General features: G+C 55.2%; 2 protein-coding genes across 2 annotated transcripts; one reads left to right on the top strand and one right to left on the bottom strand.

Annotated features, from left to right (window-relative positions):
• The first annotated feature begins 1553 nt into the window (after positions 1–1553).
• On the top strand, positions 1554–4191 carry RPL28 (ribosomal protein L28). The gene is made up of 5 exons (XM_040465327.1): positions 1554–1676; positions 2037–2125; positions 2221–2344; positions 3847–3965; positions 4057–4191. The coding sequence occupies exons 1-5, from the start codon at positions 1601–1603 to the stop codon at positions 4144–4146; spliced, it is 498 nt and encodes a 165-aa protein (XP_040321261.1). The 5' UTR covers positions 1554–1600; the 3' UTR covers positions 4147–4191.
• A 6551-nt stretch (positions 4192–10742) lies between these two features.
• On the bottom strand, positions 10743–15329 carry UBE2S (ubiquitin conjugating enzyme E2 S). The gene is made up of 4 exons (XM_040465326.1): positions 15163–15329; positions 14401–14548; positions 12901–13091; positions 10743–11210 (listed from the first exon to the last, which is right to left on the bottom strand). Exons 1-4 carry the CDS (start codon positions 15163–15165, stop codon positions 10890–10892), a joined length of 663 nt encoding a protein of 220 aa, XP_040321260.1. The 5' UTR covers positions 15166–15329; the 3' UTR covers positions 10743–10889.

Genomic DNA, 15329 nt, shown 5'->3' with positions numbered 1-15329 from the left:
CTAATGGAAGAAACATGGGCCCTACGGAGCTTTCTCTCACTCATTGCCTGTCTCCTGGGGCCTCTCGTGCCCCTGGGAATGAACCTAGAGGCACGAAGGTGGATGGTTCTCGCAGCCCTGTGGACACCAACCATTAGATCCTGGGCGCTCTGGTGCAGCGCTGGTGGTTATAGCGGTGAGCACAGCTGCCTTCCAGACTCTGGGCGCTCTGATGGGGGCAGCAGGCGGATACCCTGGTTCCCGTCTGCTCAGGAGGTTTTCCCTAGTGCCTCTGGACTGCCAGGACTCATTCGGGGTGAAGCCCAAAAGCATAGAGAGGGACCAGAGGAGGCTCCTGCCCTCAAGGAATTCCCAGAAATGATCACATATCAGGGTGCCATTAATAATGGGGTCGACCTAAGCCATTGCCATTCCTTTTAGTGAGCTGGGGTCCCCTGAGATCCTCACCACCACCAGCAAGCGCCAAGCCCCGTGCTGGTGAGGCTGAAACCACAGATCTACATCAGGCAAAAGATAAACCTCCAGAAAGTTTAACGGGTGTGACAGTGGGCACACTGGAGAGGGGAGAACGGGAGCGGGAGGCAGCAAGGCACGGAGAAGAGGCTGGGCCAACAGGTATGGACCCCCTAAAGGAACCAAGAGCTTTCCCACGCAAATCTCTTTTCCTCCAAGGAACTCGACCTTTAGAGGGAATCTATGCCCTCCTGGGGTGGCAGTCTGCGAGGAGATTCCGTCTAGCTTATCTCTAGACTCTAAACGGTTTAAAAGTTTATTTTTTTTATGTCTACTTATTGTTGAGACAGAGAAAGAGCATGAACGAGGGAGGGTCAGAGAGAGGGAGACACAGAATCTGAAGCAGGCTCCAGGCTCTGAGCTGTCAGCACAGAGTCCGACGTGGGGCTCCAACTCACGGAGGGTGAGATCACGACCTGAGCCGAAGTCGGACGCTCAACCGACTGAGCCACCCAGGCGCCCCTAAGAGTTTATTTTAAAAGGACCTGAGGCCGGCAAACTGAGAGGTCTGTCGGGATTAGCTACAGAATTCCGAATGTGGCCGAATGGAAATCGAGGGTTTCCGAACAGACCCGAAAGAGCAAGCGCCAATAAGAGAAGGCCACCACCCCGGGGGGAAGAGCGTTTCCTGAGATTTCCGAAAACGGCCGAGCGGGCCTCCGTGCCTTCGTCGGGAATAGCCGAGAGGTTACGAAGAGCGGAAGGATCCGAAGACGCTGGAGCTGGCCTTAGGTAATTCACGCATTGGCACCTTCATTCATAAAACAAATGCTTGTTGAGCGCCTATACTGTGCCAAGCGCTGGTGAGCAACCCCGGAGAGAAACCGCTGAGGAAAGGGACTTGGGGCCTCTCGAACTGGACCCACTCGGAAATCCAGCCGTGGAATTCCGAAAACACACGAAGGGCCCCCGGAACGGTGGCGCTCCGCCTCCGAGAACACGCCCTCGGGTCCCTGCCCTGCCGAAGGTCTTGGAGCGGCAGGAGACCAGCTGGCGGAAGAGGCCGAACATTTCCGAGCCGCCTCGGAGGCGGACGGAAGGAGGCGGGGAGAGGCGGGGGCGGTGCGAACTCACGGAGGAAGCGGAAATGCGTGTTGCTATTAAAGGCGTCGCCCCGCCCCCTGCTTGCCTCTTTCCGTCTCCGGCTGCTGTAGGGAGCGGAGGTGAGGTTTGGGTTCTCCGTCGGCCCGCGTGGTCGCAGCACTTTTCCGCGGCCCTGGGTCTCTGCCTTTGCGTGGCCTCAGTCGCTGCGCCCCTTGTGTCCTTGGCTGTCCCCCCCCCCCGACTCCACCCCTGGAAATCGCTGTGAATTCTCGAGTTCTCACCCCCGCATCCCCCGCAGTTAGTCTCGGCCTCCCGAGTTCGGGCCGCCGCCTCAGGTCATCCAGCCCCGTCTGACAAAGTGCTAGGTCGCTGTGTGCCCCTGGGGACCCCTATTCGCCCTGGTTCCCAGTCACACCCTGCCCCTGAGGCGCCGGTCCGGGACTCCCTTTGACTCCTGTCCCTTGCCCCTTTTCCCGCAGCTGCCGCCATGTCCGCCCACCTGCAATGGATGGTCGTGCGGAACTGCTCCAGCTTCCTGATTAAGAGGAACAAGCAGACGTACAGCACCGTGAGTGGGGCTGGGACGCCGGGGTCTGAGGGGGGCCCTCTCGCGGTCTCGGGGCCCCTTCCCTCCTCGCGACCCCGATGCGTTCTCCTTCCCAGGAGCCCAATAACCTGAAGGCTCGCAACTCCTTCCGCTACAACGGGCTGATTCACCGCAAGACTGTGGGCGTAGAGCCGGCGGCAGACGGCAAAGGGGTGGTGGTGGTGATGAAGCGGAGATCCGGTGAGCATTCGCCCTGGCTTGGCTCCGGGCTGCAGGCCCCTCTCGGGTCACAGCTGTAATGCTGTGGAATCGAGGATTCCCCAGATCGGGAGGGAAGCTGTGTGAGCATCTGTTAAGCGTAGCAGGATCTCATCCACACCAGGTGGTTCTAAGGGCTAAGTTGCAGGATTGCACGGTCGTGTGATGTTTTCAGGTTAAGTCCTTGAAGCATGTCGGGGAGGTAGATGTCCCCATTTCACAGGTGGGAAAACAGGCCAGCAGGTAATAAGTGACAGCATGGGAAGCAGCAGTAGTGTGACCCCCATAAACTGCTCTGGGGCCTGGACAGGTGTCTTTAGCAGGTCACGGGGACAAAGTTTCTGAGGCTGGTAAAGGTTGAGTCGGTATTCCAGCTCCACCATCTTTGTTCTTGGGGAGGTGGGGAAGGGGGTTAGTTTCAGCGATGGGAATGAGGATTTCCCTGGGCTCTGAGTACGGCTGCTTTCTCTTTGGGTTTGCAGTCCAGCATGCTGTTCAGTGACAGCAGTGGCCACGGCCTGTTGGCTCTTGATGGGACTCCCTCCCACGCTAGAGGGGGATTACTGTCCCTTCTGAGGAGCACAGCACCCGAGCAAGAGAGAGCTTGGAACGAGCTTGTAGGGTTCCGGTACTCCCGAAAACTCTGTTCTGGTGCTCTGGGCCCTGAAAACTGTACTTTCTTCTCACATTGTTGGGTGGCCTCCCCCGGGCTGTCAAACTGGACTGACATGAGGAGGCAATGTTTCTGCTCTGAGGTCAGCAGCTTGGTCAAGGCCAGTGTTTAAAATCACGGGTGTGGTGCAGCGTCCTTGGTTTCTTGGGTGACCCTTTTTATTACAATCTTTTTTTTCGAGCCTGGAGTCTACCCAGGACCCCGTTGTTCTACTTGAGATCCTAAACCTAGGCCTGCAGCTTTGTGGCACAAGAAAGGGGGTGCTTTCCTTTTGAGCGTGGGTAGCGGGAGTCCTGGCTCTGCCTGTGCAGGCATGTGGGAGGGCAGGTGCTTGGCCCAGGGCTCTTCCTCACCTTGTCCTTACCTGGCCCCTTCGTGGCTTGCCAGCAACTCAGCCAAGCCTCACGGCTTGTCTCACACCCTTGTTCCAGACGGGGTAGCCTGGGCCCTGGGGGTAGGGCAGGAAGAGACCAGACCTGTGGTGTCCAGAGCACTGGCTGCTTGGCCAGCATGGGGGTTGTGCCCGCAGGGCACGGGCAGATAGCCTGTGTTCACCTAACTGTGCTGTGTGCCTGTGACCTTGGATGAGAGTTCTCCTTCCAGTGCTTCTGCATTCCTTTGTCAAGCGAGTTGATGACTGTTAGGGACACGGGAGAAGACCCGTCAGGGTGCTCAGCTGGGTCTGGCCTGTGGCAGTACATGGGTGGATGGCGTTGGCACCCGTGTGTCCGGTGTGAGACCGCACCACCATTGCCTGGGAGGTCCACTAAAGATCCAGACGACGGTCAGGCTGACCCCTGCCACCCTCTAGGCCAGCGAAAACCTGCCACCTCCTACGTGCGGACCACCATCAACAAGAACGCCCGGGCCACCCTCAGCAGCATCCGGCACATGATCCGCAAGAACAAGTACCGTCCAGACCTGCGCATGGTGAGTGGGGCTGCCAGAACTGAGGTGGGGCCCCTGCCGACCCCTCCTTGGGGGAGGGCTGGTCGGCTGAGCCCGTTCCTTGTCGCTCTAGGCCGCCATTCGCAGAGCCAGCGCCATCCTGCGCAGCCAGAAGCCGGTGATGGTGAAGAGGAGGCGCGCCCGCCCCACCAAGAGCTCCTGAGCACCTGTTTCCCCCTCCCAAGCAATAAAGATGTCAGCCACCTCGCCTGGGGCGCCGCGCCTGCGTGTGTGTGCCTGCTTGTGCAGGGTGTTCTTCGCCATAACATACAGGTCACAGCATCCGGGGACCGGAGGGCCCAGGGTGGGGGCTGGTGGAGCCCAGGCCAGTGTTCCTGCCCCTCAGGCTGGGGGTTGGTACAGAGTCTTCCTTTTTCTTTTTTTTTTTAATGTGTATTTGTGAGACAGCAAGCAGGGGAGGGGCAGAGAGAGGTGAGAGCATCCCAAGCAGCCCGACCGGGGGCTCGAACTCCAGGACTGTGGGATCATGACCTGAGCCGCCCCGGTGCCCCTGGTACAAATTCGTACTCTGAACATCACAGGTGACTGTCCAGTGCAGCAGATTAGAAAGTGGATGCTAAACACGTAAAGTTGACTACAGTCCTCACAGTCTCAGACTCTGTTGACACGGGACACAGCTTCAAGAAAGACTGGTGGAGCCTCAATCTCATGGATGAGGATTGGGGCCAAGGGTCGGCCCACTGTCATGTCCTGTTCATGTCCTGGTTCGTGCCTCATGCATGTGTGGCCTGTGAACACGAGAGCACGTACGCTCTAGGGCTTTGTGGTCTCAGACTGGACAGTGGACCCTTCCTAGAGGGTGTCCAGATGGTTCCTGACGGAAGCGGGTCCTGGGGCAGCTCCCAGCCCTCCTGGGGATTAAGCACCAGGCCCACGGGAGTGAAGGGTCCCAGGAGGGATGGGCAGAGCCCCGGCCATGGGGGCCAGGAGTGTGTCCATCTCTGCCTCGCCCGTCTGAAGCCAGAGTGCTGGTCTTGGGCTCAGTGGTGGCTCCTGAGTGCTCAGCCCCCATAATGGGCAGGAGCTACCAGCTACGGGTGACCTTAGGCGTCCTGTTCAGGCTGGGAATCACTGGGCCACCCCTTCTCTCCCATCCTGAGGAGCTAGAGTAGTTTCTGGTGGCTTCCACCCCTTGCCTCCTGGTGTTTAACAGCTGGTGATGGCTGCTAGGCATGGGACCTGGTTGCCTGGGTCCCACCAACATGTCAACCACTAGCTATGTGGCTCTGGGCAAGTAACTGGACCTCTCTGTGCCTCCTGTCAGAACTGAGTGGGCTGGCGAGAAGAGGGCCTGCACAAGACAAGTGCTCAGTAGCAGTGGGTTTTTGGTCTTCCAGAAGCAAGTACAGCAAGAAGCGGGATGTGTTTGTGTGCAAATCTGTGTGTGTATATGCAGACACACGGGGAGTGGCTGTTTCTCCCAACAGCCGCAGTCACTCGACAAAGCAGGTGTCCTAGGCTCAGGTTGGGAAGGGGTCACATTGTCATTGCCCTGACCTGTTTCCTGCATACACACCCTGTGCCAGCCAGTATGCCACAGGTCAAGGATCCCACACAGGAGACCCCCGGTCTCTATTATTCTGGAGACCATGTCCTGGAACACCCCTGCTCCCTGTCTCCACTCCAGAGCCCTGCGGCCAAAGGCATCCTGCAGAGGCCCCCCTGTCTGCATCAGGGCATGACCCCTGCCTCGAGGGGTGCCTTTGTGGGTGGGTCCCCTGGTGGCTCAGTGCCTCAGTTTTCCCCATCTCTGAGAGAGAAGCATTTCAAGTGCCTGATTTCTTCAGGGGTCCACAAAGCAGAGATTGTGGTTTTGTTTGCTGCTGCGTCTCCAGCACTAGCTCAAAAGGTCTGCAGAATTGAGTTGAGGGTAGGACACACCCTTGGCTGCTGTCACAGGGTCACTCAACAAGGGCTCGGCTGAGAGGCTGGCCTTAATCATACTATATTTCCATTAGCACTGGCATATCAGGTACGTTGAGATATGTGTGTGTACATGTATGCATATATATGCATATATACGTATATATCCATCCATTACATACATACACACACAGATATTTGCATTGCACTCCCTGGTCCTACGACCTTGGGCAAATTACTAAACTTTCCTATGACCTCGTTCCCTCATCTGTGATGTCTACATCAACAGATCCTACTTCCTAAGGCTATTGAGAAGATACAGTGTGTAAAAAGCTTAGGAAGAGACCTGCCATGTCATGCCCACAAATCATAATTGCATGAATGAATGTTATTACAAATTATTTTGACCGGATGGACTCAGACCATCGGAGATGTCTTCCCATGTTTATAACTCTGCTTGCACGGGAAACCATGTGTGTTTTCCAGGGCACTTGTGAGCACACGTGCCGAATCCATACACCCCAATACCCTGTGGTTCCCAAGTTTGTGCGAGCGGCCGTGTGTGTTTGTGGATGTCATGACATCTGCAGCATTTCTGATCCAGGCTGTCCAGCAAATTTGTTGATTTACCTTTGTTTCTCTTGTAGTCACTCGGCTGGAATAAAACCATCTATTCTTTTAAAGTCATTATGAAAATAACACGTGCACGTGGTTTGGAGATGTGCAAATGGAAGAGTATCCGGGGCAAAGGGGCCCCAGCATCCCAGCCCCTGGCTCCACAACCTGTTTGTTGTGTGTTGTTCTTGGAAGTTATTGGAAACTCTTCACAAATACCCACGTGCATGCCCCGTGCATGTGTGGGGTTTGAGCAGCCTGCTGAGTTAGCCCTTACTGTATGTTCACCCCTGGCTCTGGGCTTTCAGCAACACCAGCAACTTTGTTTTAGCGTCTACATTTTTTCTTTTTTAAAGTTTGTTGATTTTGAGATAGCGAGTGCACACACGTGCCTGTGCATGGGGGAGGGGCAGAGAGAGGAGAGAGAGGAGAGAGAGGATTCCCAAGCAGGCTCAGCACTGTCAGCTCCGAGACCAATGCGGGGCTCCATCTCACAGACTATGAGATTATGACCTGAGCTGAAGTCGGACGCTTAACTGACTGACCCACCCTGGTGTCCCTAGCATCTATATTTTGTATAGTATTTATGGGAGAGAGGCAGCAATCAGGGACACTTTTCATAATTTTTCCGTAAGTCCAGAACTGTTCTAAAAAGTAAAGTCTGTTAAAACAAAACAAAACAAAACAAGATAGTCTGTAACTCCCAGACTGGGAAAAATCCAAATGTTGGGTCAAAATCAAAGCACTAGTGAGGGCATGGGGGAATGGGCACCCTTATATTGCTAACAGAACGCAAACTGGGACAAACCCCACGGGGCACAATTTGGCAATATCTACAAATTACAAACGTAATTGTAACACTTTGGCCCAGTAACGTCATGTATAAGATTTGCTGTAAGGGCATACTCCCTGTGTGCCACAAGGCCCACCTCCAAAGATTATTCGTTCCAGCGTCGTTGGTCGTTGGTCAATCAATACAGGATGGGGTAAGTCATGGCGCATGTATATGATGGGACACTAGGCAGCTAAGAGCAGGAAGTGCTGATTTGGACAGACTTCCAAGACTTCTAGTTACGTTGAAAGAGCAAGGAGCGGCATGCGGTGTGCAGGACGCTGTGTGCTGTGGGAGAATAAAAGGATTAACAGGATTGTATATTTGACTCTGCCTGCGTTTGTGTAGAATCTCTCTAGAAAAATATACAAGCAGCTGCTAACACTGGTTGTCCCCGATGAAGGGGAACGTTGGGGAGATAGGAATTAGAGGGATCTGTTTCTTTGTAGAAACTTTTATCTAAAAAAAAAAAAAATCAAGTCTTTGTTTTTTGAAAGAGTAACAATCACAAGGTATCCCAAGCTCTGCTTGAGGCAATTAATATTTGCAGGTTCTTTTTTTTAAAATTTTTTTTACATTTATTTATTTTTGAGAGACAGAGACAGAGCACAAGGTGAGGGAGGGGCAGAGAGAGAGGGAGACACAGAATCAGAAGCAGGCTCCAGGCTCCGTCCAAACTGTCAGCATAGAGCCTGATGTGGGGCTCGAACCCGCGAGAACTGCAAGATCATGACCTGAGCTGAAGTTGGATGCCCAAACGACTGAGGCGCCCCAATATTTGCAGGTTCTAAAGTAACCTTCCAGAAGCTTTGAATGCATAGGCAAACAAATAACACATATCCTATTTTAAACAAAATAAAAAAAAAAATTTTTTTCAATTTTTGATTTTTGTTCCCCCCCCCCCCCCCAACTTAATCTAGTTTGGAGATTGGTCCATATCCACACATAAAGAGTTTTTTTGTTTTAAAAATCCTCAGGGACACCTGGGTGGCTCAGTCAGTTGAGCACCCAACTTTGACTCGGGTCATGATCTCACGATTCATGGGTTCGAGCCCCAGGTCGGGCTCTGTGCTGACAGCTCGGAGCCTGGAGCCTGCTTCAGATTCTGTGTCTCTATCTCTCTCTGCCCCTCCTCTGCTTGCAGTCTCTCTCTCTCTCAAAAATAAACATTTTAAAAAAATTTTAATCCTGAAATAGTGTATTTCAGGATTCAATACACACACACACACACACACACACACACACATATATATATATATAGAAGAGAATTATAAAGCAAGCATCCACATAATCAACACCCAAGTAAAGAAACAGGACTACCTGCTCCCCAGAAGTCCACCTGGGTTTCTCGCCAGTTTAAGGTAACCAGAATGGTCAACTTTATGTAGACAATCTTTTATAGTTTTACAACCTACGTATGTATGTTCAGCAGTACAACTTATTTTTGCCTGCTTTGGAATTGTGCACGAAGGCATTCGAATTGTGGGAATCTTTTATGACTTGCTGGTCTGGCTGATCATGACGTTTGTGATTTTTCCCTGCTGCTGGGAGCAGTTGTAGTTCATTTTTTGTCCTATGGTATTGTTTCTTGAACCTACAACCGCGTTTACAGTGCGTGTAATGAGGACAGATGTTGTTTAAACCCTGCTGTGTGTGTAAGAATGCCGAGTAACAAGGTACGCGTGCTTTCGACGTTTCCGCGTGCGTTTTAGCATTTGCTGCTCCCACCAGGGCCACACGATGGGGTCTGTGGCTCTACAACCTTGGTATTGTTAGACATGAACGACTGTTATTAGTTCCGTGGGAGTGGAGCGGTATCACTGTTGGCTTACACTGCATTTTCTCAACTACGAGCGAGGAGTAGCTTTGGGATTTCCTCTTTTGTGACGTGCTTTCACGTTTCTTGTGTTCTTTTTCTTATTGATTTGGAGGGGCTCTTTACACATTCTTTGAATTAGTACTTTTTGGTTATATGTCTTGCAAAATCTTCTGCCCCACTGACTTATCTTCTACTCTAGATAAATGAAGCTATTGGCTTAATTAAATAAGCTTCATTGATAGCTTACATAAAAATACACCCATTTTTAGTTGAAGTTTTGACAAATTCATGCACCTGTGCGACCACCGATATGATCAAGATCTGGGACATACTCATCACTCCAGAAGGTTCCCCCTGCCCCTGTACATGTTTTCCTTGATTGCAGATAGCCAGTGACCTGTTCTCAGCCACTAGTGACCAATATTGCCAGTTCTAGAATTTCATTGTAAGTGGAACCAAATATTTTGTATTTATGTATAGGGCTTCACTTAGTAGAGAATATTTTTGTGATTCATCTAAGCTGGTTTTTGTATCAGTATTTTGCTGAGTGGCATTCCATTCTATGAACTCACAATTTTAGTCCATCTGTTGAACCTTTGGATTATTTCCACTTTTTGTCCATCAGAAAGGGAGCAACTCTGACAGTTCATGTACAAGTCTTTATATAGACATGTTTCCCTTTCTCTTTTCATGATCATTTTTTGACAGGGGACCACAAATTTTGTTAATGGACAATAAGCCAATTTGAAGCCAGCTGGCTGCCGGGCCTCTGCCTTCGAGGTCCCTCCCACCCTCCCACCACTCGGGCTTTACAGCCTTTACCTCTGCCCCACCCCCCATCAGTCTGAGACCAGGACCACCAGCCTGCAGTCCAGAGGGCCAGGCCAGTAAAAGCTGCCTGTGTACATGAGGCTAACCTGCCCCAGGTCCTCCTGCACCACCCCCCTCCCCTGGAGTGGTGGGGCAGAAATCTGTCAATTTGACAGACTGGTTTCTAGGATTAGGTCACAGTCACCTGGAATTAAGCAGGAGCACCTGGGAGGCTTCTGCCCATCAGCTGAGCCCTTCAGAAGGACCTGGCCCTTAGGTGGGGCACTTGAGCTTCCAAGAGCTGAGGACAGCCTCTGGGTGGGTCCTACAAGCCCGAGGATAGCTAAAACCCACCAGGAGGGATCCCTTGCCGGGACTGGAGATTGGAGATAGGAACATGGACGGGGCAGATGCCTTCAACTGTGAAACCAGAGGACAGTGGCCAGCTCACCACACCCGGGCTGCAGACCAACAGAGACAGGTGGATGGGCATCGTTTTAGGCCTAGGATTTGGGGAACATGCTTTGTTGCCCTGAGCTGAATCAGGTGTGGAGAAGCCAGCAGCTTCCCCCCCACCTGTCACCTGACTGTCTCGGGAAGAAAGGGACACTGCCGCACACCTACGTCAGGAACGAAGACAACAACTATCGAGAACAGGCCCGGCCCCCCCTTTAGACAGGAAATCGGGGTCCTCCCCCACTGCCACAGGATGAGCGAGCTGCAGCCCTACATGGGGACTTAACAGGGGGACCCGAGTGGCTGAGGCCGTGGTCCTGGGGTGTCTGTGAGGCACAGCAGCTGCTTTTCCAACTTTATTTAGAAAAACAAATCCAGGTCCCGCTGCCCCCATACCCTCCCCCACCCCAGCCATAATTTAAATAACTTAGAGACAGAGTTGGGGGTCAGTGTCGGGGAGGGGGAGGTGGGGAGGGCTGAAGAAGAGCCACTACAGCCGCCGCAGCGCCCGCTTCTTGTCCGTCTTTTTCTTGGCTGCCAGCTTCTTGTCCCGCTCACCCGCGTGCTTCTTGGCCATGGGGCCATCGGCTCCTCCAGGACCCCCGGGAGCCAGGGGGTCAGCAGAGGGGGCTGCGCCCGCACACGGGGCCCGGCCGGCCTCGGCGCTGCTGGGCCCGCTGGCGCCCCCGTGGATCTCCGTGAGCAGGCGGGCTCGGGCGGCGTACTCCTCGTAGTTCTCCAGGAGCAGGCGGCCAGCCTCCTCGTTGAGGGCAGACTCGGGGTTAGGGTGGATCAGCAGGCACTTGATGGTCTGCGGGCAGAGGACCAAGGTCAGGGGGCTGGGCCTCGTGGCCTCCACACCGGCTGCTCCCTGTTCCCGATGCTGTCCCCCAACAAGACGCTGGCCCAGCTCACACCTGTGTCCCCTGTGATCGAGGCCTGGACTGGAGAGGGAAGGGACTTGCCCGAGGTCACTCAGGAAGCAAGGGAGACAGCTTAGGAACTCACACCTGGGCCTGCTGGGACTCCAGGGCTGTTCATCTCTCAACATAAACAGGACACATAAAAACCCAGGGCTGTCACCAAAGGTACCAAAGAAGAGCCCGACTCCGGTGGGCGGGCCGGACGGAGAAAGGCATCAGGGTGTAAATAAAGGGACCTGGCCCGTGAGGAACAACCAGAGGGAGGTGTAGGAAGGGAGCCGATCCCCACACCCCTTTAACTGGGGGGTAAACCGAAGCCAGACGTGCACGGGCTCCGTGAAGGCGTGGAGCGAGACCAGCTACAGTGGGGTCTGTCCCAACCCCCCTTTTGGCCACTATGAAAGGGAGCCTAGCCTGCAGGGCCCTAACCGTGCCTCAAGCAGGGGACACGACCCTTCTGGCCTGTAAACAAGGACGAGAACAGGTGGTCCCCTGGCTGCTGTGACAGGCAAGGCACATGGCCCAGCAAACACCACTGATGCTGAGCAGGGACCCAGGACCACACCCAATGCTAAGCTCTGGCCCCACACCCACAGGCCCCTCAGGCGCTCCCTCACGGCTGGAGCCAGACCCAAGCTCCTAGGGATCATCGGGGACACAGAGTCACTCTGTGAGCTCACCTCCAGAGTCCCTGGCAGCCGCTGCAGACACGACCGGGAGAGGAGGACAAAGTATGTTTACCTTGGAGCTCCATCCTCCCCAAGTGCCCAGCAGGAAACTCCGCGTCCCCACCCCTACCATCTGCCCCAGGGCTCCAGAGCAATTCCATTTTCAAAAAAATGTGCTTTTTTTTTGAAGTAGCCCCCATGCCCAACATGGGGCTGGAACTCACGACCCCAAGGTTAAGAGTCACAATCCTACCGACTGAGCCAGCCAGGTGCCCCTCAGAAACCTTTTGTAAGCTTTGAGTGGGGTGGGGAGGCAGCATGTGACCTAAATGCCTTAGTGGCCGTGGAGATGATGGGTGTCTCCACCTGGGCTCAGTGGACACAGAGTCCGAATCACCCTCCGTGAGGCCGCAGAGCAGCACGAGCGCCTGGGCTTCCCACTCGATGCAACAAGTAAGAGTCCCCTACCACACGCCGTCCCTGGTGGAGCAGAGTTGCTCCTGGTGGAAACGACAGGTTTGAGCTACGGCAGTGACGGCTGTACAAATTCTGTGACTCCCGCGTAACCAATGAACCGTATGGTCCAGGAATTTCATACTGTAAATTACAACTTGAAACCAACTCCCCCCTCCCCTGATGCCTGACTTGCTCCATCAGGAAAGTGTCCCATTACACAAACCCCTTGCGCTTTCCACACACAGCAAAGGTACACCAGGCACGGCACAACCTGTACAACCACGCTCAGTGGGTCAAGCACTGCCAAGCCTCCAGAATTTTCCAGCTGGAAACCTGGACTTTTACACAGAAGCCCCCAACAACTTCAGAGTTTATTTTAAAAAAGAAAGAATGCACCACAGCCCAGGCGCCACTGGGATGTCCAGGAGGGGGGAGCCCCCCGCCAAGAACTCACCAGCAGCACATGCCGGATGCCCAGCTCCGCTGTCCAGTCCCTCTTGAGCACATTGACGCAGATCTCACCGTTGGCGCCCACGTTGGGGTGGAAAATCTTGGTCAGGAAGTAGCCCTTGGGCGGGGAGGCGGGAAAGTCCTTCCCCAGCAGGAGCTTCATGCGGAACAGGCCTCCGGCATAAGGGGTCCCCTCTGGAGTGCAGGAGGGGGCCGGGTCAGGACGCCCAGTCTCCAGTCTGGCTGTGAGCCCAGTGCCCTGCCGCCACCCCCCCTACCCCCCACAAGACCGAGGCTTTGGTGAGAGTGGAGTGAGGCTCAGCTCCCTGCCTCAGGGTGTTGGCCCTGACCTGGTGCTGGCAGCCACCCCCAGACGCCTCCTCTCTCCTTCCCGAGGGCAGACGCTCCCACCCACAGATCTTCTAGGAAGCAGGAAGATCTTCTCGGAAGGCCCGCAGGCAAATGATGGGGCTGTTGTCAACTCCAGGTCTGCCCGCCAGCCTGCCTCAGTGAAAGGTTCTCGTCCACCCACTTGTTCATGACACACACACACACACGAGGGAGCAGTTCTGTACCCACTGTTGTTCCTCGTACCCCAATCCCCACATCCCTCGGTGGTAGCCTGGCGACTGATGTCTAGGCGCCCCTCCTGCACCTGACCCCACCTCTACGGTCACCTCTTTCCCGAGGCCAGCGGTTAATAGTTTCCTGACCGCCCTGCCCCCTCCCTGTCAAAGGAACACTGCAGCCATCACATCTTTGAACCCACCAATGGCTTCCTTTCCCAACTCCTTACAGACTCTTCTGCTCCCTGAAAGCTTCATCAGTCTCTTCTCTGTCCCTACAAAGTACCCACGGCGCCTGCCTTGGAACCTGGCCTATCGCCATCCAGCACTGCGCGATGATAACCCAGAAGTCTTCCCTGACGCCCTCCCCACTGTCCCATGCGCGGCCAAGTCCTTCACCATGCGCTCTCGCAACCTCTCGTGTCACTGTGTAGAAGCAGCACGCTAATTCACTGCACGGTTAAACGATCACACATAATCACCTGGTTATTGCTGTTCCCTCTTGCAACACCGTGTCCAGCTAGTTCCCTGCTCTGTCCTGTGGGTCCCGGACGTGACAGCAAGGAGTGTGCGGTCATCCGGCCCACCCTCCAGGCCCCAGAGAACCCCTACCTGACAAGCCTGCTACAGCCCCCATTAGATGCTCTCGCCACCTTGCAGGAAACATGTACACGATCAGTGGTTGTGGCGTCCGGCCCTGCAAGCCGTGAGCACCAAGTCAGAGGGCTCCCTGGTCCACCACTGCGTCCCCAGCACCCGGCACAGTCCAACTTGTAACTGGAGCTTCCTATTGTTCTAGTTCTGCTTTTTTGGTTGGTTGGTTTGTTTGTTTTCTAGATGCCACGTATAAGTGAAATCACGTGGAAACTGTCTTTCTTTCCGACCCATTCTCGTACTAAAGAGGAACCCACAAGCACACTCCTCCTGCCCACACTCACCAGGGCCCTCAATGGTGACCTGCAGGTCAGTGAGGTCTTCCTCGTTGGGGAACACCTTGATGCCATCAGGCGGGTCAGCAGTCAGCGTGGTCACCTCCTTATACACCAGGCGAATGATGTGGGGGGGCAGGTTCTCCACATTGGAGTTCTGGACACAGAAGAGAAGGGGTGGGTAGCTGGTGGAGCCGGGGCTTCCTGGATCTAAGGATGCAGTGGCCACGCTGGTGTTGATCCCGCAGTCCCCAGATCCCCCACCCAGCATGCTCCAGATGGCCGTCCAAAGCTGACCTCCCACCAGAAATGGGGACGGGCCTTCCAAGGGGCTTGTGGATGGTTCTGCCTTCTCCAGAAGCCCCCAAGTCTTGCTCACAGTCAGGCATGGTCCCCAGTGTTTGGGGGTACGCCCGAGGCCTACCCTGGTCCCTCTCCCTACCTAACCTTGGTGAAACCATCTTCGAAACCCCAGCTCGGGCCTGGAGATGGAGGCGGAGCGTCCTTGCTCCCGGAACACCCACGGGCGAGCCACAAAGCCCCAGAGCCCTCTCCGGGACTCAGCCGGTCCTTCCCCTCTGGGGAACCTGCGGGCCGCCCAGGTTCCGCTCCTGCCCCGCCTCCAGGAGGGCCCGCTGGCCCATCCCAGGCCCGGGACCCCAGGCGGGCCCCCCCGATACCCCAGTGAGTCCGCGAGAGTCTCCTGAGACCCCGCCTCCTCCTCCAGGGGGGCCCCTGACCGCCCCTCCCGGGCCTGGCCTCCGCGCTCACCATGACTGTGGCCGGCCGGGGGCGGGTCCCCCCGGCCCCCTTCCTGCGCTCTGCGGGCCGCCGGCTGGGGCGGGGGGCCCAACTGCTGCCGCTGCGGCCCTAGGGAGGCCCCGGCAGCTCCGCTCCACTCCCCGCTGCCTCCGACGCCCGCCGCGCTGAGCGCGTAG

Source organism: Herpailurus yagouaroundi, unplaced genomic scaffold, assembly GCF_014898765.1.
Source record: "Herpailurus yagouaroundi ecotype Mexico unplaced genomic scaffold, PumYag 557, whole genome shotgun sequence".
In the NCBI taxonomy this organism is placed as follows: domain Eukaryota; kingdom Metazoa; phylum Chordata; class Mammalia; order Carnivora; family Felidae; genus Herpailurus; species Herpailurus yagouaroundi.
Note: the sequence above shows the minus strand (reverse complement) of the source record. Positions and strands in the feature narration are given on the sequence as shown.

Coding starts and splice junctions, on each gene's coding strand:
- RPL28 (XM_040465327.1), top strand. CDS start 1,601: ATGCGTGTTGCTATTAAAGGCGTCGCCCCGCCCCCTGCTTGCCTCTTT. Junction 1,677..2,036: donor GGCTGCTGTAGGGAGCGGAG/GTGAGGTTTGGG, acceptor CTTTTCCCGCAG/CTGCCGCCATGTCCGCCCAC. Junction 3,966..4,056: donor ACCGTCCAGACCTGCGCATG/GTGAGTGGGGCT, acceptor TTGTCGCTCTAG/GCCGCCATTCGCAGAGCCAG.
- UBE2S (XM_040465326.1), bottom strand. Junction 13,092..14,400: donor GGTCACCATTGAGGGCCCTG/GTGAGTGTGGGC, acceptor CCTGCACTCCAG/AGGGGACCCCTTATGCCGGA. Junction 11,211..12,900: donor GCATCCGGCATGTGCTGCTG/GTGAGTTCTTGG, acceptor CTCTGCCCGCAG/ACCATCAAGTGCCTGCTGAT.